Source organism: Aulonocara stuartgranti (assembly GCF_965226115.1).
Source record: "Aulonocara stuartgranti genome assembly, chromosome: 6".
NCBI classification, from domain to species: domain Eukaryota; kingdom Metazoa; phylum Chordata; class Actinopteri; order Cichliformes; family Cichlidae; genus Aulonocara; species Aulonocara stuartgranti.
This window is the reverse complement of record NC_138944.1, coordinates 22,609,134-22,636,490: the sequence shown is the minus strand read 5'-3', so window position 1 is coordinate 22,636,490 and position 27,357 is coordinate 22,609,134. Positions and strand designations below refer to the sequence as shown.

At 37.1% G+C, this 27,357-nt stretch overlaps 4 protein-coding genes and 1 long non-coding RNA gene across 7 annotated transcripts; all 5 read left to right on the top strand.

The window, feature by feature from the left end:
• The first annotated feature begins 61 nt into the window (after positions 1 to 61).
• Positions 62 to 1,817, top strand: LOC309707867. Its single transcript, XR_014277104.1, has 3 exons — positions 62 to 526; positions 641 to 682; positions 755 to 1,817. It is a non-coding gene; the product is annotated as an uncharacterized lncRNA (long non-coding RNA).
• Positions 1,818 to 2,437: 620 nt separating this feature from the next.
• On the top strand, positions 2,438 to 7,846 carry scpp7 (secretory calcium-binding phosphoprotein 7). Of its 2 annotated transcripts, XM_082535417.1 has the most exons (10): positions 2,438 to 2,962; positions 3,181 to 3,453; positions 3,548 to 3,604; positions 3,790 to 3,963; positions 4,047 to 4,082; positions 4,191 to 4,229; positions 4,358 to 5,576; positions 5,701 to 5,765; positions 6,055 to 6,099; positions 6,316 to 6,366. In XM_082535417.1, the coding sequence occupies exons 1-7, from the start codon at positions 2,909 to 2,911 to the stop codon at positions 4,652 to 4,654; spliced, it is 930 nt and encodes a 309-aa protein (XP_082391543.1). In that variant the 5' UTR covers positions 2,438 to 2,908; the 3' UTR covers positions 4,655 to 5,576; positions 5,701 to 5,765; positions 6,055 to 6,099; positions 6,316 to 6,366. The 2 variants fall into 2 exon arrangements, with proteins under 2 accessions (XP_082391543.1, XP_082391544.1); XM_082535418.1 differs by lacking the exons at positions 2,438 to 2,962; positions 3,181 to 3,453; positions 3,548 to 3,604; ... (1 more) ...; positions 4,047 to 4,082; positions 4,191 to 4,229 and adding exons at positions 6,454 to 6,495; positions 6,736 to 6,795; positions 6,879 to 7,046; positions 7,351 to 7,426; positions 7,560 to 7,846 and having other exon boundaries at positions 5,450 to 5,576; positions 6,316 to 6,363.
• A 577-nt stretch (positions 7,847 to 8,423) lies between these two features.
• On the top strand, positions 8,424 to 10,530 carry scpp5 (secretory calcium-binding phosphoprotein 5). The gene is made up of 11 exons (XM_082535421.1): positions 8,424 to 8,495; positions 8,613 to 8,673; positions 8,761 to 8,814; positions 8,950 to 9,015; positions 9,147 to 9,197; positions 9,317 to 9,385; positions 9,510 to 9,539; positions 9,649 to 9,696; positions 9,793 to 9,843; positions 9,966 to 10,049; positions 10,164 to 10,530. The coding sequence occupies exons 2-11, from the start codon at positions 8,620 to 8,622 to the stop codon at positions 10,179 to 10,181; spliced, it is 525 nt and encodes a 174-aa protein (XP_082391547.1). The 5' UTR covers positions 8,424 to 8,495; positions 8,613 to 8,619; the 3' UTR covers positions 10,182 to 10,530.
• A 5,164-nt stretch (positions 10,531 to 15,694) lies between these two features.
• Positions 15,695 to 18,140, top strand: enam (enamelin). The gene is made up of 8 exons (XM_082535424.1): positions 15,695 to 15,748; positions 15,938 to 16,014; positions 16,121 to 16,144; positions 16,318 to 16,380; positions 16,496 to 16,537; positions 16,676 to 16,696; positions 16,800 to 16,883; positions 17,452 to 18,140. The coding sequence occupies exons 2-8, from the start codon at positions 15,961 to 15,963 to the stop codon at positions 17,809 to 17,811; spliced, it is 648 nt and encodes a 215-aa protein (XP_082391550.1). The 5' UTR covers positions 15,695 to 15,748; positions 15,938 to 15,960; the 3' UTR covers positions 17,812 to 18,140.
• A 475-nt stretch (positions 18,141 to 18,615) lies between these two features.
• On the top strand, positions 18,616 to 23,500 carry cnga1a (cyclic nucleotide gated channel subunit alpha 1a). Of its 2 annotated transcripts, none has more exons than XM_082535411.1 (9): positions 18,616 to 19,077; positions 19,797 to 19,898; positions 19,994 to 20,053; positions 20,140 to 20,193; positions 20,291 to 20,434; positions 20,526 to 20,630; positions 20,953 to 21,059; positions 21,574 to 22,184; positions 22,286 to 23,500. In XM_082535411.1, the coding sequence occupies exons 2-9, from the start codon at positions 19,819 to 19,821 to the stop codon at positions 23,285 to 23,287; spliced, it is 2,163 nt and encodes a 720-aa protein (XP_082391537.1). In that variant the 5' UTR covers positions 18,616 to 19,077; positions 19,797 to 19,818; the 3' UTR covers positions 23,288 to 23,500. The 2 variants fall into 2 exon arrangements, with proteins under 2 accessions (XP_082391537.1, XP_082391536.1); XM_082535410.1 differs by having other exon boundaries at positions 18,618 to 19,077; positions 19,991 to 20,053.
• The last annotated feature ends 3,857 nt before the right edge of the window (positions 23,501 to 27,357 follow it).

Sequence of the window (27,357 nt, the reverse complement as noted above, 5' to 3'; positions counted from 1 at the left end):
CTTATTTGTGTTATATACACATTTGCTTCCATATATATCCATATAACTAGAACATGTTTTAACATGGTGATGCTCTGAATTTTACTTAGATTGGAAATATGAATATAAATTTTAATCTTACAGTATGTGTGTGTCTGTATGTGTATGGGATTAAAAACTCAAAGCTTCTCAGCATGATAAACAGGATGCGGGCCTTTAATGTTGCGAAAACACAATCTAGTCTGCTAATGAAATTGTGTTCACACCTAGTTTGGTTTTGCCTCAGGAGGCGGCCATGAGAACTGACCACATCTGAGGTGAAGTAACATTTAGCGTGGGAGATCTGTGTGGGCACAGAGTCTATTTAAAAGCCAAGGACTGTCTTGGAGATAGACTGCAGGAGCTTGATTTTATTCATTATTGTGCTGTTTACTGTCATACTCTAGTGTGGGAGCTCTAACTATCAAGGGAACTGAATTACACTCTGAACTGCAAGATGAAAGTCTTTCTTCTCATGATTTTATACTTGGTCAATTGCTCTGTTGCTGTAAGTACAAAAATGTCTAAACAGTTTTATTTGATATTTATTGTCAATTTTTATCCCTTATCAAAACCCTTTCTGTTAATATTTAAAACAAATACATTATTTATGTTTTTGTAGAGGCGCCATCATTCATGCAGCAGTGGGTCTGACAGTAGTGAGGTAAGACATAAATAATGCCATAATTGTTTGTAAAGAACACAGTAATATACATTTTTTTCAATGCTTTTGCAGAGTGGCCAACACCGCTGGATTAGACCTTCATTCAATATCTGTACTCTGTTTCCGATTCTATGTGTGCAACCACCTATTCAGCCATCAACATCAACCACAACACAGACTTCCAGGACCACAATCATGTCTACCACTACAGCCCCGAGGGGAGACAGTAGTTGAATAGCATGGATCTGGAAAAAAAAAAGTAGCTTATACTACTTTGGTTTGAACTTTCCAGCATAAGCAGCACAAAGCTGCATAATAATAGGGAAATTGATGCTGTGAGAATGATGTCTGTTTTTTACATTTTGTTACCTTGAAGCCAGAAATGAACCAAATTTTATTGGCATTCAAAAATATTGCATACCGTGTTTGCATATTTTCACATTTCAGTATTGCAGCATCCTTCAACCTCCCTTTACAATGTTATATATGTTTTGTTGATCCTACTTATTTGAATGCTTTGTTTAATTTAAAAAAAACAAAACTTATATAACCAGTGAGGTTGTATGTTGCACTGTGATTTGAAACATTTAAAATTTAGAGAGGCATTCAGTCAGCAAGGTAATGATGAGTTTTGTTAGAGACTAGGCTTCCAGACATTAGTGGGAGGGATGCTGACGACATGCATGCGTAATATCCAGTCAGCGGGTACACACAACACCAACCCTAGATCAACACAGCTTAAGTGAGGGATGATTGCTGAGCTGTTAATGCATGGCTCTGTGCTTCATGAGTTAAACACATAGTACTGCTTTATTTCTTCTTCACACACCCTCTTCAGCAATATTTTCACTGATTGCACAGCACTGCTTGCTCCGCTGATTTGACAAAAAAAAGTAATTAAGATTGTCATTAGCATACACCCTTTTAACAAAGCTAGTATGGTCTCTTACTTTCTCTTTGATGTGATGTGTGCATGAATGTGCATTATAAATGTAATCTCCTGTTTTGTGGATGTCTGCCTAATTTGCAAACTTGGTTAATTTTGTAAACCAGCTGGCAACCAACTTTCAAAGTATGCACTGAATTATATGTATTTTTCATAATTGTTGTATTTGATGCTTTGATGATTTTTTTTTCAGAATAAATTATAATTTGAAAAGAGAACCTTGTTGTGGGATACTGCACTTTTTAATCTATCTATCTATTGATCTATCTATCGATCTATCTACATAGTTAGACAGATACTGCTATTACTAATAACAATTTATTATTATTATTTGGATCCTGTACCCAAATTGCCACTTGTCAGTAATTTTTATGTATGCCGTTTTAGCGTATGATGTTGCAAACAAAATGTTGTGTCAGTTTAAAATGATGGAAAGATATTACTTTATCAAATGTGAAAAAAATGTGTGGTCATAAGTATTATCTGTGTTTCCTTTATTTTGTTATTTGTTATTGAGTGTTTGATTAAAGAAGGTTGATTCAAGGTGATCTACAAAGGAAATTTCTTTTAAACAGAACAACTAAAAGTCAAGCTGGATAGAATTTATACATATTATAATTACTTGCTCTTCAATTTTCTCTCACATTTCAAATACATTTAGTGCTAAGTTAAGCATTTGAGCTCATCTGCAAATTAATTTTAATATTTGAATCAACATATATGTCATTAATGTGTAGTTTGTCATTTTTTTATGTCTTACATTAACTTATCAAGTCTTCATTTTTATGTCTGTTGCAGCTTCAGTTATTTTTCATGTCTGCTTTTTAAGATTCTTTTTTTGCACATCACACATTCTTGGTTTGACCATACTGCAATTACAACAGCGAGACACTGACACATCAGCCACATCAGCCACACCCGTAGGTGCCCGTAGTAGCAGGAAAACCACAAGGCCTCAACTCTCATGCATTTGTTTAATTATTTCAAGAGACATTACACCATCATAATTGAAGAAAAACATGCCGTTTAGGACACTTATTAGATTTTCTTTGGTTTCCACCTCCCTGCTTCATTCAGCAGACGATTAGGTTGAATTTATCTTTCTTCAGTCTGCCATGTGATTGGTTGATCCAGTTTGTGAGCAGTGCATAAGTTGAAGGACCCCTCCATACAGTTTCAATGAATTTACTCCTGAGTGCTCCACGGAGATAGTCCTTAAAGCACCCACTGATCCAGTGGAACTGATTAAAAACCATATCGATTTTGTTCTCTTTTTGGAAATGATTATCATAACGCTGCTGTTATGCTTTACCATAGAAGTCTCTGCAGTACCAGTAAGTAGACTAATAGAATATGGTTTAAAATACAATACTTGATATAATTATATAATTTTATGTTTATTCATTTAATACTGGTTGTCATTTAATTAACATTTGACATTCTATGAACTCTGTGACTCAGTGATAATTTTACCATCTTCTTTCTTTCTTTCTTTCTTTCTTTCTTTCTTTCTTTCTTTCTTTCTTTCTTTCTTTCTTTCTTTCTTTTTCAGGTCAATTCAAATGTCCGTCGTCCCCTGCTGTTACAAGGAAGGGAAACAGCAACTCAAGGTGCACAGCACGTTGTAGCCGCAAACCAGAAACCCGAATCTCCTACGCCAGCCTCTATTTCTCCCAGTGTTCAGCCACAGGCAGGAGGTCTACAGCAGCCTGATCCACAGCCCATTCCTTCACTGCAACAGTACCCCTGGTATCCACAAGGGGGCATGCCCATGCAGCCACTCTTCTATGGACCCCACCAGCTGACACTGCCACAGCAGCCTCTAGTAGGAGGAGGCGGGGGAGCTAAGAAAACAGAATATTAACTCTTATTTTAAATTATTTTCTCCCTTTAAAAATGTGTATTGCTGCTTTTTTCAGATTTTCCCACCTTATGGATACTTACCGCTGTTCTCCTCACACTATGGGAATCAGCTGGTAAGCTAAGAGACACGCTTGCTGGAGACAGGAAACCCTTTCATAAGACACAGTATTGTGAAAATAAAGACATTGGTATTTTGGCTTTTGGAGTAAGGAGTTAATATTGGAGTTGTAACTTGTGGTGTCGGTGCAGAAATTGTTGATATGTGTTGTTTTGTTTTATTTTATTTTCTCTCCATCAGTTCAGCCCATATGGTTACCCAATGATTCTGGAATCGGCTCTCCCACAAACTCCAGCAAATCAGCTTCCCAACAGTCCAGTGTTACCTGCAGAAAATGCTGCAGGAGTTGCAGTTGCTCCTTCAATAGATGCAACTCAGGGAATACAGCAGCCACAGCAGCAGCTGCAACAACAGGTGTCTCTGCATATACATAATGCAGAATAAGTCAAAAAAAAGAAAAAAGAGTTACAATTATCTAACCGAATTCTCATCCACAGAATCCCCAGATTGTATACATGCTACAGCAACCAATGGTAAATATATAACACCCTCTGCAGACTTAGATGATTAATGCTATTTGCAATTTCACAATTTTCTTTCTGAGAACATTTGACTTGACATATGTTGTAATTCCTTACCAGAGCTCACCTCTTGGCAGTCTTAGCTCTGAGGAACTTCAGGTAACACAGCCAAGATTTTTTTCTTCTTCCAGCTTGTTCAAACAGTCTGTTTAGTGAACTCAGTGATCCCACTAACACTGCCCCTCCCTTGCCTCTTTACAGTATCTTATCTCTGTTTACTGTTTCAGATGGCTGCTACAATGGGCCAATTGGGGGTGTACATGCCTAATGTGCTTACAAACCAGCCTGCGGGAGCTGTCCAGCCCGAGAGCCAGGCCGCAGGACTCACACACCCAGAACAACAAGGCGTTCAGCCAGCTGTGGGGACCTCAGCTGCTGGAGCTCAACCGATAAAGGCACTGCCGTGCTCTGGATCACATCCAAATGCTAGCGGGTTCTCTGCAGGTTTAGCTGGGTCGGATGCTGCCACTGCCCAAAGAACTGCTGAACCCCAGCTTCAGCCCATGCGGGAAACCCTTGTCTGAGACTGTTGTCACCAGTGGAGATAACCCACAACATACAGAGAAAACAAAATGCATTATTGATGGGTACTAACAACTATTCAGTGGAGCTTCTCAAGGATATTACTAACCGTTGCTATTTAATTTCATTTATTATTATTTTACTTAAAAAAATAAATAAATAAAAATAAATGTCAAATAAAAAAGGAAAACAAATAAGGCTGGGCCTGAACTGTTTTGTCTTTCCATGTTACTGTCTTTCATAACCTTCAATTAAATACATTTTAAAACCATAATGTAAGAGAGTGTGCACAGTATTTATCTAATCATCATCCTGAAGCATATTTATCCCAGATTATAGATTGTCATCACACCTCTGACGTATCCACGCAGGCTCAGATACAATGTGCAGTGAATGTCCCTAAAACTGTTGTAAATTTAAAGTTCTACCCAATTCATTGAAAAAGACATTCAGTTTTACAAGTATACATGATCATTTATAGGTTTTAACAGGCCTCGAAATACTGCTGTTGGTAAAGCATTTATCCTCTAAACATCATCAGGTATAAAGCATCATATTTTCTATTAGGAAAAACACACAGGAGTAAGTAAGGAAGCACTCTTTTGAATTCCAACTCCTACTCCCGAATAACCCTGTTGCCCTTTTTGAGTTTGAGCTGTTGCAAGGAGGCACCTGATAAGACACATTGCAGAGGAATGTGAAATATGTGCTTTTCAAGCCAAAAAAATTATTAAGAGATTTCCCAGACATGCAGCTGCCAGGTTTGTGATTATACAAAGAAAAACGATTGGCTTACCATCAATACCTGTCAAAAGTTTGCTCGCCCTTTGTTTCTCTCAGCAAATAAATAGGCGATCTCACTCTCCTCTAATCACACCTCTCTTCAACAATCCTCCAGTGCTCACGTGCAGCCAGGAAAGAAAGGTAATGTAGATCCTGCTAATATCACATGAAACTGCAAAAGACGTTTTAAATTTGAATGCTTTTTTAAAAGACGTGCACTAAAAACTACCAAATGTAATAACTCAAAATTCTCTTTCTGTCACAGCAAGTTTCAAAATGAAATTTATCGTGCTTGCTGCCTGCATCCTTGGGATGGCCATCTCTGCTCCTGTAAGAAAAATACTTACATTTCTGCCAAAATATCTATTTTCCCTTTCTTTTTCTTTCACATGTAACAATTAACATACAACATTCATCTTCAGTATTTTAGAGAAATATCACCTACAGAGCTTTAATACTCACCTTTGTTTTTTTTAGCAGATGGAGTTTTTCGGTCATTGTTATCCGTTTATGGTGTCTGTTTTTGTCTTTAGCATTAATCAGTAAAACAACATTCAATAACTGTCTGAACATGTTACACTGACCTGCATTACACTGAATTTTATTCTCTTCTTTACAGCTGCAGATATTTGAGGAGTTTGACATCCATTACGCTCCACCTCAGGTACAATAAGAAGCAGCTTGGATCAGCTGGTGGATATCATGACACCCACACACATTAACCACAGTAAAAGCCAGATTTTCAAACTCTGCACGGTGGTCTGTTATGATTTGTTCACCACTGATGTCTTCATAGCTGAACTGCTTTTCTCCAACACGGCTGACTTTTCTCATAAGATTGTGTCCCTGTTAAGTGTATATGATTAAAACTGTATTTCAGGCGGCCCAGGTTATCCCTGCTGGAGTCCCACTTGACAATCTGGAAGTTGTAAGAGTTCAATCATTGTTTTGCACCTTTTCAGAACTTTTCTGTGCATCTGGTGATTATTTCTTTACTATGTTGTTTTAATGCTTCCAGTTGCTCCCTGTTGATGCCCAAAGACACCCTCTTGGAGGACCTGTGAGTAGCACAGTTCATAAATATATATATATAGATATTTACCTATTGAGAGTGTAGTTTGCAGACTTTGATCCAAAGAATGGAAATGGAATAGAAACCTAAATGCTATCTGATAAAAAGAGTTAATTCTATAGACTTTGACGTTTTTAGAGCCTACATGTAATCAAAGAAGAGCCACAAATCAGAAGTATTACAGATTCCAGTGCAATTATGAGTTTCTAAGTCTGTTTTCATTGAAAGGTCCACGGCTTTATCAAGCACGAGATTCCAAATCCGAATGGCATAGGTACCAAGGAGGTGGTAGGTGTCTGCAGAACATATTTTCTCTGGCAAAGGTTTTTCAGATATTTTATTGAATTCACAATTTATTTTATTTTCTGTAGTTCTACCCCTTTGGCTTCAACCTGCCTAATCCAGCTGCAGCTGACCCAGCTGCTCCAGTTGCCCCAGCTGCTCCAGCTGCTCCAGCTGCCCCAGCTGCCCCTGTTGCTCTTGCTGATCCTGCCATTCCTGTGGAACCTCTGAATCCTGTCGTCGTTGCACCTCCCCCAGTAAGAAAGACTATCGCATTTAAATGTATTTAACAAACAATAAGCCTCTGTCATGATTTGATGCTGGCAATATGCAGTTTAGTGCAGTAACAGCTTCAATAGACTTTGACAGGCAATAAAGTGGAGTTGGATTGAACTGAAATTTGTTATGAGGGCAGCCGGTTCATTCCAATAAAAAGGATCACGTCAGACAAACCTCCCAACTATTTCTGCTGAGTTGTGGAAAAAACCGTGACTCATAAATGCACATGTAGGAGACTATCATCAGTCCTGATTCGCTCACCCAAGTCCTCTGTCATTTTAGCGTGGCAAAGATGATGAAGATGAAGATGACTAAAACTACTTAGTCAGCAGGAAAAAAACACTCTTGGCACACTCAGGTATCAATTCACATATTCATATATAAAGGTTTTAGCAGTAGTAGTTCATATAAATAAATATGCAAGGATCACATGTTATTTTTCTAGGGGATTGAGTCTCTCAAACTTTCATTTGCTTTTGTCCCCACTGTAGGTGACCAGAGGTGTAAGACTATCTGCTTACTGTGGTGAAAAATCGCCAGCCAGCAATGCTATTTTCTGTGGTGCTATGCATTTTTTGAAATGGTGCTTTGTTTGGAAAAAGAAGAATAAAGTCAAAAAGCATGACATGCCTCTTATGAAAAAAAAATTGATGGTTTGCAGTTAAATATGACCAAAAGAAAATATCAAAAATAAATGTAGCAGTATATTGTTTCCTCTCTACATGCAACATGAAATGTTTCATTTCTGTGCTTCATAATAAATGAAACAGCTCATTCATCTATTGTTTCTGGTTCTTTGCTTAAGATATATTTCAAATAATAAATATCTGATACTCAGTCCATGAATTATATGCAGCATTTTGCAGATTATTACTGACTTGCTTTTTTGACTATCCACAAATAGCTACAGCAGGCAATTATATTTATTATAAATAATAAAGGCTGTTCTCTGATTTCACTATTATGTGCTGCTTCAGTACAAATTTATTTTTAGAGTAAAACCAGCAAACAAACAAACAAAAAAGGATATAGTATTATATTTATCTATGCTGTATTAACATAAATTTTTAGTTTCAGATATTTGTGCCACCTTATGCAATTGTAGTGAGACTAATGGCAGAATGAGGAGTAAGCAAAGTGAAGGTGTGCTCTGCTCTAGACGGTATAATCAAACAGACGACTCTGCTATTACACAGAAAGTGGATATGACCACTGGTCATTTAGTAAAGCTGAAGACTAGACACCTAAACTCTACCTAGTCATTGGGCAACACCACTCCTATCTCCTGTGACTGGCTCTTTGGTGAGAAAGCAGTGTATAAATATCCAAGTAACTCTGCAGAAGTCACAGTCCAACCTGCTGGCATCATCTCCAACATCAGCATTCATCATTTTCTCCTTTTCTGGTGATTTTTAAAATTTCAGACGGTGAGTTGAGCAAAATTTTAACATTAGCTCCTACATGCCTTTCCAGAAGGAAGCAACCATCCAGTGTGACTGTGGTGGAAGTTTCACAACTTGGAATGATTTATTTTATGTCTGTAGGATAAACATGAAGCTGGCTCTCTTGTGCCTCTGTTTGGCTAGCACAGCCTGTGCTGCACCAGTGAGTGTTAAGTAAAAGCCAATCATTTATTTCATGGAGCTGAAACCTGTCCAATACTTAAAGTTTAACTTCTGTTTATGCCTTTAGTTTCAGTACTTGCCTCATTACACTGGATCCAGGCAACAGATGCCAACTTTACAGGTAATTATGCATACTGCATACTGTTTATCTTCTCTATATCTTCTGTGTATATTCTATATACAGGTTCAAAATACTGCAAACACCTACACAAAATATTGCTGTATACTGAAGTCTTCAAAATTTGCATGCATTCAGATGAACAATCCCTTTACGGCTGGTTTTCCACACACTGGACTACCTGGTGGTTACAGTGTGGAACTGGTATGTCAGACTCTTATTATTACTCAGGTTTATACACGTTTTCAGATCAGCACCATTATTTATTACATTTGGCTCTAACAGTGGCTATGAATCATGATTACAGTACAACATTTATGTTTTTTTTCTCCAAGATTTATCCCCACAGATTTCCAGGAGGTGCAGGTGTTTCAAACCCAGCACAGGTATGCATACATCAGTTTGAGAGAAGGTTTTCCACCTACAAAAAAATAAAATAAAATAGAAATCACCTAACTTCTTTTCGTTGATCCTGATTTTACTTTTGCCTTCTTTCTCTCTGCAGCCCTTTTCATCTTTTGGTCTCATCAAGTACTCCATTCCTCAGCTACCTGGCAGACAGAGTGTTGAAGTAGTAAGTCATTTCTCTTTCCTGTTGCAGATTATGGAAACTTTTGGCCCAGGAAACCTTTCTGCTCATAGAAGTGTTTTAACTGCTTTCTTGAACTTTTTTGTGTCTTGTGTTTTTACAATTCCAGTTCTATGCATATGACTTTGCTCAGCAAAGGGTAAGAATTTTGAACTCTTAGATATTAATTTAAAATTTGAAAATATGAATTTATGTTTGTATATTTCTATATATCATGGGACTAAATACAATATATAATTTTATTACAGATAATCCCAAACATCCCCCCAATGACAAAAGGCCCCATAGTGCCAGAAGTAAGATTTTAGTTATTCTATTTACCCCAACGTATTTTTGTTGTTTATGTTTAAAAACATGTTTGTTTATTTACCATTATATTTGTTTCCCCACAGGTTCTCCCATTTGACTATCCACCACAAAACATTCCCCAGCAAAATATGAACGTGAGAAAATACAGTAGCAAATAATATAATCTCGTTATGTTTTGAAGAAGCTAATTGTATTGACTGTGTATCTCCATGTTTTGGTAAAGTAGGTGTTTTTTTTTTCTTTTCTTTTTTTCCAGATTCCGCAATTTGACGCTAATGCTCTTCCATCCCAGGACCCCCCAAAATTGCACCTGCAGGATCAGCCCATACAGACAAGCCAGGTAACCAATCAACAGATTGGTCCTTATAAAGCATCTTTAAAAACAAGGGAACACTATTTGAAATGTGTATGATTTTAACAATGCTGATATGAAACTGCTCATTTGTCTTTACAGATGCCAGCAAAGGTGTAAACATGTGAACATTCAGAAATCAGCATTGGAAGAAATTGTCAGTGATGTTGTTTCCGAAAGTGCTAACATGAGTTAAAACCCCACCCACAAATGTTATAAATAACACTTCTTTATTAAGAAATCACAACATTATTAAACTAAAGAGTAATAGGATAATCTGCATAAAATAAGACATAGTCCTGAAGCACTCTTTTATTCCCCTTGTCATTTCCCCACATTAACAATAACCTGTTCTAGAACTGCAGATACAATGTGATGCTGAATTTTCATCATACTTTAATTACTTCATTCTAACTTTTCCTTAAATGTCATTTTCTTTGAATAAATAAAGTCTACTTTTTGAAGCAAATTTTGATACTTTTACTCATTATTTAAACACTTGTAGATCTGCTTTGTTTTGTTTTTTATTAAAATATACATGTAGTAAAAATAATGTTATTTTTCCTTTAGGATTTAACTTGTGATTTAACATTACACTATTACAAAGCTAGGTGGATTATCAAGTATCAGTTTGACTTTAACTGTGGTGCCATTCAAAAGTACATTTCATACCTTGCTCTATAAAGACCTTGCCCTAGTTAGTGCCTCAGGTCTTCTGTCAGGTGAGAAAATAAATATCTCACTTGTCACATACAACAGCCTCCACACAGCAAAACTTGGTTCCTTTCCCAAAGACTTCTATAAACCTTGGAATTTTTTTTTTTTACTTACAGTCATACCTCTTCAGTACACTTAAATAAATACCAAAGGTTTGGGTATCAGCAGCAACTCTATTTCTATAACTGTGTTGCTAGAAACTTCTAACATACACAATAAACTTGAAATTGATTATTTGAACTGAACTCTTACATTGAAATTTGTGTTGAAAACTAATCTCAGAATGTATGAATAATGAAGAAAAATGCAACAAGTCATAAGAAAAGCATGATTATAAATGATTAAAGACATAAAAATATGTCTATTTTAGAGTTTAGATGTATTCCTGAATGGAATAAACCAAATTCATCTATAAATACTATTGCTTGATTTCAGTTTGCTGAGTTTGGTATGTTTGGTATGTTTAAGACTTAATATTACTTGGCATCACATGAGCTATTTTACCAGAAAATACTCTAGCATTATCAGCCTAAAAATAATATTTTCTAATGAATTAAGTTATGTTTATAAAAAAATATAAATATGCAATCTTATATATGTATAATTTATATAAAAATAAATAAAAAAAATTAAAATTTGTTCAAAATTAACCGACAAAAATGTAGAACCTTACCTGATTTCAGCATCGGTGGTATAATTTTTAGATCTTCAGTCACATTACATTTTCTTGTACTTGTGGACATAAGTGTAGGCAAAAATGTGTAGAACCGCATGAATGCTGAGAAAACAGCATGTGCCTCCCAGTCTTGCTTCTCACCTCTGGCAATGGCTTTGAGCTTGGAAACTGTGGTCACTTTGACTGAAAACTTGAATCTTCACACGGGTCCCTTTGAAACAGAAAATAATGTTTGCTCTTTGCTTACCTTTAAGTTCCATAATTAAACTGCAGAGCACGGCGTTCAAAGAGCAATTTAAGTATAACACCTACACCAGAGTAATTCTGCACATGCCTGTGAAGATTATCGAATAGGAGATCAGCCATGGTTAAAAGTCAGAATTTTGATCTTTTATAACACAATTTAGTATTTAGTATTTATTTATTTATTGTCATTGTCAAGAACAATGAAATTGCGTTTGGGGCTTCCATACAACCCAAAAAAAAAGAAGAAAATAATAAATACCCCTTAAAACCCAAGTGTACATATTTAACCCAGTGTGACTCCAATGCAATAAGACAATCCTTAGCAATAATGTTCGTAGAAATTCAGACAAAGACCTGAGAAACATGACAAAATACAACAATGCAACCCATTCAATATTATTGTACTGTGAGATATGATATCAGATATGATAGTTATCTATTTAAGAAAGAGGGGGGGGGGGGGGGGGGGGGGCAGGAGGGGGAAGAGAATAAAGATATGATGCACCAATGCAGACCAGTTCATTGCTATTAAGAAGTTGGATATGGTTATTGTCCGTGAGAGGGGGGCAGAGAGTTCAGGAGCCTCACAGCCTGTGGATACAGGCTGTTGGCCAGTCTGGATGTTCTGGCCTGTATAGACCTGTACCTTCTCCCTGAGGGCAGCAGATGGAAAAGGTGGCGCGCAGGGTGATGTTGGTCCCGCAGGATACTGTGCACCCTCCTCAGACAGCGAGTGGGGAAGATATTACTGATCTCTGGCAGACTTGTCTGATCTCTGGCAGACTTGGAATTCCCAGAGGTTTTGATCACAGCTTGTATAAAAATCCTTGTTTAGTTCTGCAACATAGCACATACATTATAAACACCATCTAAGTGATGTAAGACACTACTATAGTTTATCACACAGAAGACATGGATTTTCACTGTTGGTGGCAAAATCTCCCCACTGTGAAACGTAATTGTCATAAGAAAATAAAAAACATTACAGGAGAGAGAACGATCTCCCTGATCTTGGCTCACCTGGGGACAAAAGCTTGTCCCAACATGACTGAACACTTACCTCTTCAGAGGCACATCAGAAATGCAGACATTGGCCTCTCACGCTATTACCGTCTCTTCTTCAAAAGATTCTTTCCTGGAACTGTAATTCAAGCCAAAAAGTCCCCTTTTTAGTGTTTTACAGTTATATATGATGTGGATTCACATTACTGATAGTTTAATGTTCATGTTGGGTTTTACCACTGCAGATGTTTGAGGTTTAGCTCATTTTAAAATTCTTTATATACTGGTGCATAGTTTAATCTACAACAATACACCATATTCTATAGGATCATCGTGTTTGTTGTTGTTGTTGTCCTGCAACTGGACCTCTGAAAATACAGGTTTTTTTTAATGCTGTTCTTTATGCTGGCTTTGCAATTAGAATCTGAATGCATGATGGTACCAAGCACATTTTGCTTTAACAAGAACAGCTACATAGAATCTCTAGTATTGTATTGCATTGTATGTATTGCCAGCTTTGGTACCTGTAATACACAAAAAACAAAACAAAAACATACAGCACCTGAAACACTCAAAAAATATACAGATACATGAATCACCAATCTTCCTATAGTGTGAGTGTGTGTGTGTGTGTGTGTATGTGTGTGCGCGCGTGTGTGTGAGAGAGAGAGAGAGAGAGAGAGAGAGAGAGAGAGAGAGAGTGTATGAGTGAGGGAATGTGAGAATGCCTGTGTCTTTGTTGTTTGATAATGAGACTGGGAAGCTGCAGTGATGCCCCCCCAGATGGCCCCCCAAGTACTGAAACTAAAGGCATAAACAGATGACCAACTAATTAGGGAATACACATTTTTCCCTGGACACTAGTAGTTGCCAGGGGGTCACCAACTGGTCTCTAGGCCAATGTGACCGGAATCTAATGGCCCCATTATGATCGCCATGTTTCTTGTGTCACAGGTGTTGCATACCCATTTTAACATCACAAAATGTATTGCACGACACAATCTTTGTGGCCGGACGTGCACTTTTGATTTTTGTAACCTGGCACATTGTGCTGGAGCTGCCACAGATAGGTTAAAAACTCAAGTGTACAATCGTGTACAGAAACTCAGAAGACACACAGATATACAGACGTAAATGTTGGAACACTTTGAAAACTTGTTTTGTCGATTTTGTGGAAAAAACTTTGCAACAGGCACAGTCTTGGCTTCCTTTTTAAGTTCTCCTCCTTTATCAGCACTTATGTTTAAGATATTGTCTGAGTGGTGACAACTATCGTTCAGGAGAATACTGCAGCAGCTTCAAGGGCTTAACTATAAATTCAAGTGACTGTGAGATGAGGTTGCAGTGGCAAAGCAAAGCAACCATTGCTGCTTGTATACCTTAAGACTTGAAACTAGGGTTGAATCACTTGTCAGGAAAATGCTCACTGAAGGGAGCTGAAGGGTTGCATTTCTATAGACTTTTATGAAGCTGGAAGAGGATCTGCTTCATGCTAGTCCTTGAAAAATGTTTAGAACACTTTACTCCAGTGAATTGAACGAGGTTCTTTATGACGGTTTACCTTAAGTGAGCCACACCCAGTTATGAGGTTCACTGCTATGTAGAGGCTTTGTAGAGCTTTGATGCAAGTCACGCTTTTAGATTTTTACTAAAAGTAAGTAAAAACCTAAAAATAAAAAAAAAGCTTTATTTCGTTCTGTTGCTTTTGATGTTGTTCTAAGAAACAAAAAAGCATTAAAGCATTTGTTTGTCAAAGCAACAATGTAGCCTTCTGAAACAAAGCATAGTTTGAGAGTTAAAAGTTCTATATTCCTGTTGAAACAGATGATCACATTGTAACCACATTTTTATAACTGCAGTTTTTCTTCAAAGGAGAAAACAGGAATAATCTAACTACATGGCACAACTGTTAACTTTTAAATGACTAATGGAGAGATTGTTATCTTTTGACAAAGTTGATTAACTCAGCGGATTTGAGGTCAGAATAGTATAGAGTTCAGCAAATTACAGACCAACTCCTTCATTATCTGATCTGGAACCTGAAAAAATAAACATAAGTGAGCTATAATGTTCAAAATCACTGTGATGAACAGCCACGCCAGTTAAAGAAACACATTTAGTTAAAACTCAGACACTATAGAAGTGGTGCTTCCCACTGGCACTTACACCCACTGTAAGTTTCAGTAGATGAAAATAATCTTTGGAATACTTGTGTGAAATGTGGTGTTCAATTGAGAAACAATATGTAGTTGTTTAACTTAAGTCACACAATTGTTGTAATACATACAGTGTAAAATACCCCATTGCAGAGGGTATTTTACATGGGGTCAGAATTCTTTCTTAGACTAAAACAGATTATGAGAAAAATGTATGTAAAGGCTAACCAGCCTTTACATACATTTCTACACATTATCTCCTGTATGCATAATGAAACATAATGTCTGTAGTCAGTCAAAAAAACTTTTTTTTTAAAATACCCCACCCTTTAAAATGCTAAGCTAAAAGAAAGAGCTGAAAAAGTGCAATACTTGAATAGATGTTCTTATAACCTCTGTTCAAGCGAGGAGGATCAACACTGTATTTCATGTTTCTGTAGCTATCACCAGTACTTACATTATTTTTAGTAATAAGATATTGCAGATATTTAAGTTAATTTAAGTTCCCTTTTCACTGTTTTCAAGTCAAACTAAGTAGGGACTCTCTGTCATATCATTACATGCTTATGTCTGCTTCATGGCGTCTCTCTCTGTTTGTTTGTTTTTTTTTTTTTCAAAGTTTGGTTTTAGGGCAGTAAAGGTGGGCATATGTGCTAAGCATATTTGTATAGCATGTAATTAACAACAACAGGGGCCTCAACCCTAGATACCTCTTTTTTTTTACCTTTGACATGTAAGGATAATTCTTCAAACACATAGGTGTGCCTGTTCTACTGGATGGGATTGGCTGCTACGTGATATAGCAGTATATAAATTGCATCCATGAGGGACAAGAAGTAGACTTCTTTCTACTGAGGTACTTTTTCACAGTTTCTCTCCAGGACAACAAGGTAAGGTGACTTTACAAACAGAAACTATTTCTCATTTTTTGGGGCAACCTTGTTGTTTTCACAAATATTTTTAATCTAATTTTTTTTAAACTATTTCTCTCTTGATTTTCTTAAAGTGCCCCCCCTATTCACCAAAGAAAATTAAGAAAAATTGAGATAAAAGTCTGGGTTGTATGTTATATTATACAGGTTTTTCTACTGAACCTGTCAAAATGAAGCAGCTTGTTCTCTTCATGTGCCTCTTGGTCTCTACTCTCGCTGCCCCTGTAAGTCTAATATTGTGTATTATTAAATCTGCCATCTGATACCATTTTAAAACACAGTTATCCACATCTAACTGTTGTTTGCTCACTTCTATTTCTGAAATTGCAGTTTCCAGCAAGCGAAAGCAGTGAGGTAAGATGGCCTTTTCAACTTTTCTGTTTTGAGTGTTGGATCCGTCTGCTATGACATGTAATGCTATGTTTTTGTCATGCCATCAGTTGGGCACTATGATCGTTGTCTGACAGACAGGGTATAATTGGCTTAATTGCACCGCATGTCTGAAGATGCCTGGTATTTATTTGCAGATTGCAGCACATGCTAATGAGGCCCTGAGGTGGATGGAGATGTACAGGCTGTACCAGCAGCAGGTAATGGGGGTTCATTGATGTTTGAAGTAAAAAAGAACTTCAGATAGACCTTCCATGAATGCTCATTTATGATTATAAATCTGTTTTAATTCCTATTATTGTTGTTTCTTTCCAGGGAATAGTCCAAAATCCCTTCATTCCCTCTGCTAATTCTCCCGTAAGTTTACTCTTGTTAGCCTCTTACAGGAGCTTAGTGGTGGATTTTTGTGAAAACTAAAAATAAGCATATTTGGCATGATTGCTGAAGTTTGTGTGTTACTTATTTGCAATCTGACATAAAATTATGTTCTTTTAGGCTGTCTCAGCTGGGGCCACTGTGAGCATACACACAGCACTGTGACATTGCATATACACATTTATTTCCTGTTATATATATTATTATTACAAATAATAATATAGGCTATATACATTTAATATAGGTGGATGCAGCACCAGCCCAACCTGCTGATGTCCCTCCTCCAGCTCCCGTCCCTGTTGGAGATGCTTCAGAGGAGGAGACAGAGGTGCTCAGGCATCATAGTTTCATGCTGGACTGTATATTGATTGTTATTGAGAAATTCATGTGTACATTTTCTTCCCTGTTTAGAGAAATATTTACTAATATTTTCTCGTATCTTGTTTATTCACAACAACTTCTCTGTCCACAATGGATTGGTTTAAGAATAGCCTAAGTGTAGAGCTAAAAACAAACTGGGAAAAACTTGTAATGCATGTAGAACAAACACATTCCATTGTAGAATAAATTGAGGCTTTTCTCAATTTTCCTCAGAGACCTGAATAAATAAATTTAGGCTAAATTGACAACGGCGGTAGACGCTATGTGCAAACACTGTTAAAACAGAGCTAGAACAAGAAAAGGACACATTCAGGACAGACGACACTCTGACGGGTGTAACAAGGCAAAGAAACATAGACTGTTACACATTTTGCTGGAGCATTAGTTCAAACAATAACTTTAAATATGACAGCGTCACAAGCATAAACCCTGAACATGAAGCAGCTAACTTCAAAAATTCATCATTTTTTGTCAACATATATATGACATGATTTTTTCCCATTTCTTTGGCACAGGATGGTAACCCTGCCACCAAAGCTGCAGGACGTGCCCTGCTGAACTCTGATGAGGTAGAGGAGGCCGAGGAGGTGGAAGCAGAGCCTTCAGCAAACCCTGCAGCGGTAAAGCCAGCTGTAGTTGACGTCCCCATAGATGTTGCTCCAGTTGATGATGCTGCTGCTGTGGATGTACCTCCTGTTGATGTAGTTCCTGTTGACAGTGCCCCAGCAGCCCCTGAGGTGGCCGTTGATCCAGCTGCCCCTGCCACCGCCGATATACTTGCTGCTGCTGATGTCCCAGCTGAGGTTGACGCCCGTGCCACTGATGTCGGTGAGGCTAACATGACAGGAGGGCCAGCAGATCCCACTGCACTGTAATCTGCCTCTCATCACCAGCAACAATACTCCTCTGTTAGCAAATAGAACAAAAGCTGAAAACAGATACAGGTGATGTAGTTAAAAGAGACAAAAAAAATTATTTGGGAAAAAATTGAACACTTTGTAAAGAGAATAACCAAAATGTGTTTTCAGACCTAATCTAAAAAGGGTTTTTTTGTTTGTGGTTTCTCTCTTTTTCTGTAGTTCTGTAATTGAAAGTTTATTCTTAGTCATCAACACATTGTATAAATGGTTGAGGATTATCTTATGTTTTATTGTTTTGCTGTACTGTCCACAGTATTAAACCATTAAAGTGCCAAAAAATAACATATCAGTATTTTGTGTACACGATCTTTATCTTGTTGTGTGCCACTGTTACCTCAACAGTGTTTCCTTCTAGTCAATGTTCTCCTGAGTTTCATCAGTGACATAAACACATCAAAATCACACACTGTCATCTCCATTTATACTTATTTCAACACTAAACCAAAACAAATTAAAGGACATTAAACTCCTGCAAAGATGCTTCAGCTCAAATGCAAACTGTGAAATTTGCTGTCATAAAACTGCAAACACCACATCAGCCAACAGGGAGAGCCACTGAACCACAGGATTTCTACATATACTCCTGTACACGTTTTTCACCGATAGAGGTTCTGCTTTGATTTCACACGAGACATTATTGTTCTTTTATGCCTGATCTGGAATCTGTTTTACTGGACATGATCTAATAGGATTAAAGGAGGATATGGAGGAGAGTGCTGACTGAGCAGGAGTAGTGTGTGTGTGTGTGTTAGAGTGCGTGTAAGCGTGTGTGTGTGCAAGCAGACTAAATCCTCTGTTCCGCAAATGATCAGGAAAATTATAGCTTGTTGCTGAATTTTAAAAACAATGTCAACACATAATGGTTTTCAGTGTTGTGGATCCTGAGTAGGAGGTTAACTGAGGCTTGTCGAAACTTCACTTAAATGTATCTCATCTCCCGCTGGAGTGGACAAGCAGGGAGGATGATTGAGTTTGCCACCACTCTCCTCAGACAAGTCTAATCCCCAAATCCTCATCAGGGTCACTGAGACTCTATGACACAGTTAGATGGACTCAGTACCTACAGGTGTTAGTTGCCTAGTTACATGTTGTTATACATTATTAAATAGCATTCAGTGATTGATGATACAATAAATCTGTGGATACCGTGAGTGTCTAAGTTCCAGGAAAGTACACAACTAAAGGGAAATGGACTTTAAATTACATTAAGGATCGGAAAAGGTAAGTTTAGTCACACGATACTGTAAGTTCTTTTTGTAGCATCATCTATGTGTATGGCTAAATAATTCATTTAGACCTGTAAAACAATGTGCTTACCAGCTGAGACTGACACTACAAATGCAATAGTAACATTGGATATAAGTGACACATGATGCAGATGAAGACAGTAAAATCTTTTTTTTTAATGGATTGATTTATATATATATATATATGTGTGTGTGTGTGTGTGTGTGTGTGTGTGTGTGTGTGTGTGTGTGTGTGTGTGTGTGTGTATTTATTTATGTATTTAGACCTCGAGGCAACTGTTGTTGTTGTTGTGATTTGGTGCTATATAAATAAAACTGAATTAAACTTTATATATTTATAAATATATTTTTTTTACATATGTAAGAATTGTATTTATTTAGTTATTTATTTATTCAGGCATTAATCATTTATATGTTTATTTGTTGTCTCAGTAAACAAGTTTTGACAGCACAACACATTTCTGCTTCCATGGGTTGCTCTTGTTTGTAAAAAGAAAACATCAAATCAAATCAAAAAGTTCCTATGGTAAATCAAAAAGCAGATATATTTTTCAGTTTTTTTTCTTTTAAAGCTAGGTGATCAAACAACTGCCAAAATACGTCCTGTTTCAGTTTAAAATATGTGTAAACCAATTTAGAACCCAACACTACTTAAATGAAGTTGTCATCCTGAAAAATATTTTATTGCTGCAGAGTATACTACAGTTCTGCTGCAATGGCCACTACCACCCAGGCCTTGCTCACCTCGCCACCTTATGTTCCACCTGACTTTACCAGTGACAGTGACGATGACATGTGAGCAAAACTTAAATATAAATACACAAAGAATAATAATGACAAAAAAGCAAAGATTTGTCAGTTAATAAAATGTGCTGTGTTTGTTTCAGAAGTTCACCTCAATCAACGCCTCTTCATATAGGCAACACGAACAATAACAACAACAATGAAGAGTAAGTACAATTTGGAGTCATGAAAAAAGTAAAGGCTTAGATTCCTGTAATCACGTTAAACATGTTGCATTAATCGTTTTTTTCAGAGAGAAAAAGAAAAAAAGGAAAAAGGAGAAGAAGGAAAAGAAGGAAAAGAAAGAGTATTGACTTTTATCTCCTCACCTTTTAGGAAATGTTACTATGTTATTAAGGATAACCGGTGCTCAGTATTCTCTAATTTATTATTGCACATTACAGAAAAAAGGAGAAGGAGAAGAAGGAGGAGGAAGAAAAAGAAAAAGAAAAAGAAAATGAGAAAGAAAAAGAAAAAGAAAAAGAAAAGGAGAAAGAAAAAGAAAAAGAAAAAGAAAAAGAGAAAGACAAGAGCAAGGACAAAGATAAGTAAGTACATAATTTACAGAAACTTCAAAATAAATTTATGTGTTGTATGATTTTGAGTATTTATTTTACACTTTCATTCTTTCCTCCACAGGCCAGCAGAAATATTTGTCATTAATCCTGCTGGAAATTTGTATTACAACTGGCTGTTTATCATTACGCTACCAGTGATGTATAATTGGACCATGATCATAGCCAGGTGACCTTGATAAATCAGTCATTCTTCCATCACTAAAGGTCAAATATTTACATGATTTCATTTGGTTGTTTGTTTTTAATATCCTACTTCATTAAAACTACTTTTAGCTACAGTTTGGTTTCATGCACAGAAATAGTTGTTTTTTTTTTTTTTAAGTGAGAAGTTGTGTTTTTTAACATTGTATTGTCTTTTTTTCTGTTAGTACAGATTACTGGGTTAATGGGGTGCGACAGTAACACAACAGGACATAGTCCTGAGATATTCAACATTGTTAATTTACAAACCACCCTCACTGCTGGTGGTTGTCTTCTCTTGCAAACAGGGCTTGCTTTGAGGAGTTGCAGCATGACTACATAATTTACTGGGTTATTCTGGACTACACCTCAGACCTTATCTACCTGGCTGATATGTTCTTCAGGGCCAGAACAGGTGAAAGACTAACCTTACCATTCTGCAGAAATATTTTCAAAATGTGATATAGTTTTCCTCAAAGCACTAATTAGACTTACACAGATGAAATGAGTGGCCAGTGATGTCATCGTTTCTCCTGGTCATGTTATATGTAAGTGATGGTGTGGTTCTGTCTCTCTACTGCAGCACAGCAATCAACTATCATCCAGCAAGACTCAAAATGGAAATTTGTACTGCTGAATTCATGTTAGAAAACATCCCTTTCTAACATGAATTCCCTTTCTGGATATAATTTTTGTACTCTGATCAACAGAAAAAAAAAGACTTGTTGAAACTGCTTTACTATAAGATATCTAGAGCATTATTTACACCACCAACTATAAATCTTAAAGCTGCTAATAATTACAGTTTGAACGGTGATCCTGTGTGCAATTAAAAGGTGATTGTTGCAGTAGAAGGGAACATTCAATTCCATATAGTATTTAAAAACACAATGTCCCTGTAAATGGTAAACACTGTCTTTCAACTGCAGGTTACCTTGAACAAGGCCTACTAGTGAAAGATAAGAAGCTGCTTTTGGATCGATACATCAGCAGCTTTCAGTTTCGTCTCGATGTTCTCTCCATGCTGCCCACTGACATCTTCTACTTCGTCCTTGGCATCGACTACCCAGAGATCCGCATAAACAAGCTTCTGAGGATTGGGCGCATGATGGAGTTCTTTACCAAAACAGAGACTAAAACCAACTACCCCAACATCTTCCGTATTGCAAACCTTATCATGTACATCCTTATTATCATCCACTGGAATGCCTGCTGGTATTTCTCTTTTTCCAAATCTATTGGATTTGGTGCTGATGACTGGGTTTACCCTGCTCTGGATGATCCTGAGGAGCCTGAGTTTGGACAGCCCATGAGGAAGTATGCTTTCAGCCTGTACTGGTCCACACTGACTCTGACAACTATTGGAGAAACCCCACCACCAGCTTTGGACTCAGAATTTCTCTTCCATGTTGTGGACTTTTTAGTTGGAGTCCTAATCTTTGCCACCATTGTGGGAAACATTGCCACCATGATCTCCAACATGAATGCAGCCCAAGCCCAGTTCCAGTCCCGCATTGACAACATTAAGCAGTACATGCAGGTAAATAAACATTGATCAAAAAAGTCTAGATCAAAAAACGTAGTAAAATAATCTAGTCTTTAAATATTATTTTAATCCTCTTGTTTTCTTTTCATTTGCAGGTTCGAAAGGTTAGTAAGGACCTAGAGTTGCGAGTCATCAAGTGGTTTGACTATCTGTGGAATAATGGCAAGGCACAGGATGAAAGAGAAGTGCTGAGATATCTCCCAGACAAGCTAAAAGCAGAAATAGCCATCCAAGTCCACATGGAGACGCTAAAGAAAGTTCGGATTTTTGCAGACTGTGAGGCAGGCCTGCTGATTGAGCTGGTGCTCAAACTCCGGCCACAGGTGTTCAGCCCTGGAGATTACATCTGTAAGAAAGGCGACATTGGTCGTGAGATGTATATTATCAAAGATGGAAAACTGGCAGTCGTTGCCGATGATGGTGTGACACAATTTGTTGTACTTGGAAGCGGCAGCTATTTTGGTGAGATTAGTATTCTTAATATTAAAGGTAGCAAAGCGGGTAACAGGCGGACCGCCAACATTCGCAGCATTGGATACTCAGAGCTCTTCTGCCTTTCCAAGGATGACCTGATGGAATCATTGTCAGAGTATCCAGATGCCAAAGGCATGCTTGAGGATAAGGGTCGGCAGATCCTGATGAAAGATGGTCTTATAGACTTGGATCCAGCTAATATCAAACCTGAGCAAAAAGAGCTGGAGGAGAAGGTAAACAAATTGTATGGTACCATGGAGCTGATGCAAGTCAAGCTGAAGAAGATCTTACGAAATAACGAAAATGCAGACAAAACTCTAAAACATCGTATTATAGATCTTGAGCGCTTAACTGGAGAGGAGGTAGAAGAAGATGAGGAAGAAGGAGAAGATAAAAAGGAAGAGAAAGAGGGGGGTGGGGAGAAAAGGGAAGAGGAAAAGGTAGAAGAAGAGAAAAAGGAAGAAGGGGAAAAAGTAGAAGAAGGGGAAAAGGAAGAAGAGGAAAAGATTGAGATGACAAAAGAAGATGAAGAAAAGCAGGAAGAGGAAAAAACAGATGAAGGAGGAGATGAAGAAAGAAAAGATGAAGACACCAAAGAAGAGAAGGAAGAAGAGAAAAAATAAACAATAATTTATGTAATGCACCAAGCTCTTTTTTTAATGTAGCTACAATAGAATGCTTATCATAATGAAGTGGACTTTGTACTTTAATGATTCAGTAATAATATAAAAGACAACATATGAAACACTATAGATGGACTGAAATACCTACTCTAAGTTGTCCTTAAAAGGTGTTGCTATTCTATATGTGTAATAAAATTAACATATTATACAAAATCTTTTCCCATTTTTATATTCTCATTCAATTAAACATTGGGCAGACAAACACACTATGAGCAGCAATACTCGGGTAGGCTGTAGCACTAAAAGACACTTGTTTGGTGCTAAGGGGCTCAAAGTGTCAAATTTTGACCCTACCATCTAAATGTTGGATAAGAAATTGAGACATATTAGATCAGGAATCATTTTTACAATCTTCTATTGTCAAAATTTGTTGAGCTGTGTAAATTGTAACATCAGTTTCCTGTTCTTAGCAGACATGAGTTGCGCCTTTTTGCGGTCTTCTGCTGTTTTAGCCAGATGAGCTAAAACAGCAGATGCTCCTCTGCATACCTTCACTGTAATGAGTGGTTATTTTAGTCACTGTTATCTTCCTATCAACCTGAAGCAGCAGGGGCAACATATTTTTACCCAGAGAACTGCGGCTCATAGGTGTTTTCTTTTTTTCTTCCCCATCCTAAAGCTCTTTTTGAGCTTCATCTTTGGTCATCTTGACCATATCAACATGCCTAAATGTTTTGTGTTTTTGGCACATTGATGGGTGATGAGATATTTGCTTTAACAAGTTGTTCAGCAGCTCTTCCCAAGAGAACAACTGATGATTATCTGTTTGCCTGGGGATGGTAACTGATAAGAATTTAACGATTCCGATTGCATCACTGATTCAATTCCTTATTGATTCTCATTGGGTTCTCATTGACTCTGCCTTGAGAGTCACCATCATCACAAGCCAATATGTCAAAGGTATTACATTGATCCAAATTATTTGTGTGCTGTGTGGTCAAATGTTTGTGAATGTTGGAAGTATTTCCCCTCTTTGCTGTGATTGATGTTGGGGTCATTACTCAAAAAAACATATTACACATTTTTCTGTAATAAAGTACACTTAATTACATACTTAATTACTTCCAGGCAAAAATAATTTGTTACATTTAGTAAATGATTGTCTTGACATGAAACACATTGTCTTATATTTACCATTTAACAATATAAAACCCATAGGCTACATTCTCATACACCAACACAAATCCCTATCCTGTGGACACACATATGATCTTTCCTTTAGTATTTAGGGATAATAAAAAAAAAGACAACAGCACAAACGAAAGATCAATACCACCAAAAAGAAACTTTAAAGTGATCACCAATGTCATATTACTTTAGAAACATGAACAGGTAGAAACAGTCCAACAACCAGACCCTGAACTTTACAAGCTGAAGTTCAGGGTCTGCTTGCTTGCTTGCTGGGCTGGGCTCAGCTTTAACATCACTTTGGCTAGCGTTGGCATGCTTTCTATGCAGATGCTTGCAAAGCTAACGTTTTTTTTGGGGGGGGTTGCAGAATAATGCAGCTATTTCTGTCATGGATGCAGTTTCCACTTAACCACCATGCTCTCGTCCAGTTGTGCAATAAAAATAAAAGCAATTGTCATATCCAGGGTGCAGACTACGCCACTATTTTCCTCCTCCAGCATATAACCTGGAATCAGCTGGTTGTAGCACAAGTGCAAGTGGAAGCAATAAGCAAAATCCATAGGCAAGCTGTCTAACAATTCCAAGTAGTGACGACATGAATCATAAGTAGGTCAACCAAAAAGGGAAAACTGACTTTAAGAGGCATTAAAAAAATCTATGAACTGTTTCATTAAAAAAACAAACAAACAAACAAAAAAAAAACCAATCTGAAAAATGCAATATAGCCTTTAATCCAAATATTAGGAAAGCTTTTCATATTTGGCTTTGGACAAACCCACAAGTTGGACACACTAGTTCAGCTCATTAGTTCCCATGCATGGGTTGATGAGTTCAAACTGAGAGGCTGTCATACATAAGTGTGTATAAATAGAGGCCCAGGCACTGGCCCTTTTTGATGGAGTCACAAACTTAAAAATTCTGGAACCTCAAGTCAAATCTCTTTCATATAAATGATTTGAGGCTAATTTAAAACTATCATTCAGTGACCTGAAATGGTGTATGACTTTGCTAATAGCACTAGGAATGATAATTGAAAATGTTATTTGCAGAGAGAGGAATCATAGTTTAATAATGGCCAACATGGCTCAGTTTTTTTAGTTCTTTATTTAATTATTCTTGTGGGGAGGGAAACAGAACAAACAACCCGATATCATGGCAAAGAGTGTATCAGACACGCCACTTCAATGTGTACATGTCACACTTTGCCTTTCCAAAGCTTGAAATGAATATACATGCAGAAGTTGCACTTCCAGCAGGAGGAGGTAATATATTTAAATCCAAGAAGTTAGTAGTGACCAAGGAAGGTATGAAGTACATTCCAGGGTCCTCTTACAAATGATTAAGATAGGTATGTATTTACATGTAAATGTATTAGCAATGTCTCTTCGACATAAAAAATCTCCCTCTTTTGGTACTGTAGCTTACTGGAACTTCTGCATGCAGGTCCATTTCACACTTTGGAGAGGCAAAGCGATACATACACACATTGGACTGGCACGTTACATTACATATTTGGCCGTTATACTGGGTTAAGACAAGAGACAGGTAGAAGAAAGTCATATATATATAATATTAATTTACCAATGATTGAATGCAGAGTGATGTAGATACACATAGCGAGTAAAACAATAGCAAACAGTGATTACTGTGTCAGCCAGTCATATAAGTAAACAATAAGCGGCTCATTATAAAAGACCCTTAGGTATTTTATGAATAGGTACATGGAAATTCTTGTATGGATTCACTGCTGCTAGGAATTGGACCGGTGGTTAATTTAAGTATGTGGGATAGCCTTAACCAAGTAGTGTTGGTTCTTAAATCTAACCAAACAGCACATGAAGCAAGAGAACATAAAGTCTAAAAGAATGGAGTCAAATTGAAGTCAAGGAGGGTGAGAGTCGCCTCCTTTTTGGTTTCACATACTGTTGTTTCAACAGTGTTCTTTATAATTCTTATTATAAATGCCAGTTATTATTTAACAGAGGTGGGACCAAGTCATTGTTTTGCAAGTCTCAAGTAAGTCTCAAGTCTTTATCCTCAAGTCTCAAGTCAAGTCTCAAGTAATGTCAGGCAAGTCAGAGTCGAGTCTCAAGTCACTGGTGTAAAAGTCCGAGTCAAGTCACAAGTCTGAAACTTTGAATTTCAAGTCCTTTCGAGTCTTTAAAAAAAAAAACAACGAAAAAATAATGTTGCAGTTATATGCTAAATGTAAATATTAGACCATGTAATTTTAAATCTGTGTTTTTCTCAACACATGACAAAAGTGAACGTAGAAAATATACACAAATTGTGAAATTGCACCTCTTTAAAATGCAGCTCAATTAAACCTAGCTCCAAGAATAATTTTCACAGTTCACAGTTCTGAGATAAGCTGCATGTTATTCTTGGATGCGGTTGTAGGACCGGCTTTAAAATCGCATGACAAAAATATCACACACATTAAAAAAAACTGCATCACCAACGTAGCCTGGACAACATTTGCTAGTTAGATGAAGTCAGCTATCTCATTGTAGCATATTTATATGCATATTTATAATCATACGGTTCTTGGAGTGAGTGCATACACTCATGAAGTTTAGTAACTTCAGGTCACTGCAACAAGCCCAGGTACAGTTTACCGACGGATGGGTACAGGACCTTGAAATGCACTGTGTAGAACGAAAGACCATCGTACGTATCATAAGTTTACCAGTCTCACAAATCGTCGTCATAAATATACATTCCTTAACCGTTTATTAATAGGACCTTTGAGCTCAACGGTAATTAATTAGCAGTGGAAATAATTTCTGGTACCCATCACAGAAATGTAGCAGTGACAATAATACTGTATGCTGTAATCGTACTGGGCAATTAGTGATACAAAAAACCTGTTTTATCCT

What these genes read in the sequence shown, in the direction of transcription:
- enam (XM_082535424.1), top strand. Translation starts at nt 15,961, where the DNA reads ATGAAGCAGCTTGTTCTCTTCATGTGCCTCTTGGTCTCTACTCTCGCT. An exon ending in CAGCAAGCGAAAGCAGTGAG is followed by an intron (nt 16,145 to 16,317) that starts GTAAGATGGCCT and finishes ATTTATTTGCAG; the next exon opens with ATTGCAGCACATGCTAATGA. An exon ending in TTCCCTCTGCTAATTCTCCC is followed by an intron (nt 16,538 to 16,675) that starts GTAAGTTTACTC and finishes ATGTTCTTTTAG; the next exon opens with GCTGTCTCAGCTGGGGCCAC.
- scpp7 (XM_082535417.1), top strand. Translation starts at nt 2,909, where the DNA reads ATGATTATCATAACGCTGCTGTTATGCTTTACCATAGAAGTCTCTGCA. An exon ending in CACACTATGGGAATCAGCTG is followed by an intron (nt 3,605 to 3,789) that starts GTAAGCTAAGAG and finishes TCTCTCCATCAG; the next exon opens with TTCAGCCCATATGGTTACCC. An exon ending in TTAGCTCTGAGGAACTTCAG is followed by an intron (nt 4,230 to 4,357) that starts GTAACACAGCCA and finishes TTACTGTTTCAG; the next exon opens with ATGGCTGCTACAATGGGCCA.
- cnga1a (XM_082535410.1), top strand. Translation starts at nt 19,819, where the DNA reads ATGGCCACTACCACCCAGGCCTTGCTCACCTCGCCACCTTATGTTCCA. An exon ending in GAAAAGAAGGAAAAGAAAGA is followed by an intron (nt 20,194 to 20,290) that starts GTATTGACTTTT and finishes TGCACATTACAG; the next exon opens with AAAAAAGGAGAAGGAGAAGA. An exon ending in ACATTAAGCAGTACATGCAG is followed by an intron (nt 22,185 to 22,285) that starts GTAAATAAACAT and finishes TTTCATTTGCAG; the next exon opens with GTTCGAAAGGTTAGTAAGGA.
- scpp5 (XM_082535421.1), top strand. Translation starts at nt 8,620, where the DNA reads ATGAAGCTGGCTCTCTTGTGCCTCTGTTTGGCTAGCACAGCCTGTGCT. An exon ending in AACAGATGCCAACTTTACAG is followed by an intron (nt 8,815 to 8,949) that starts GTAATTATGCAT and finishes GCATGCATTCAG; the next exon opens with ATGAACAATCCCTTTACGGC. An exon ending in GTGGTTACAGTGTGGAACTG is followed by an intron (nt 9,016 to 9,146) that starts GTATGTCAGACT and finishes TTTTTCTCCAAG; the next exon opens with ATTTATCCCCACAGATTTCC.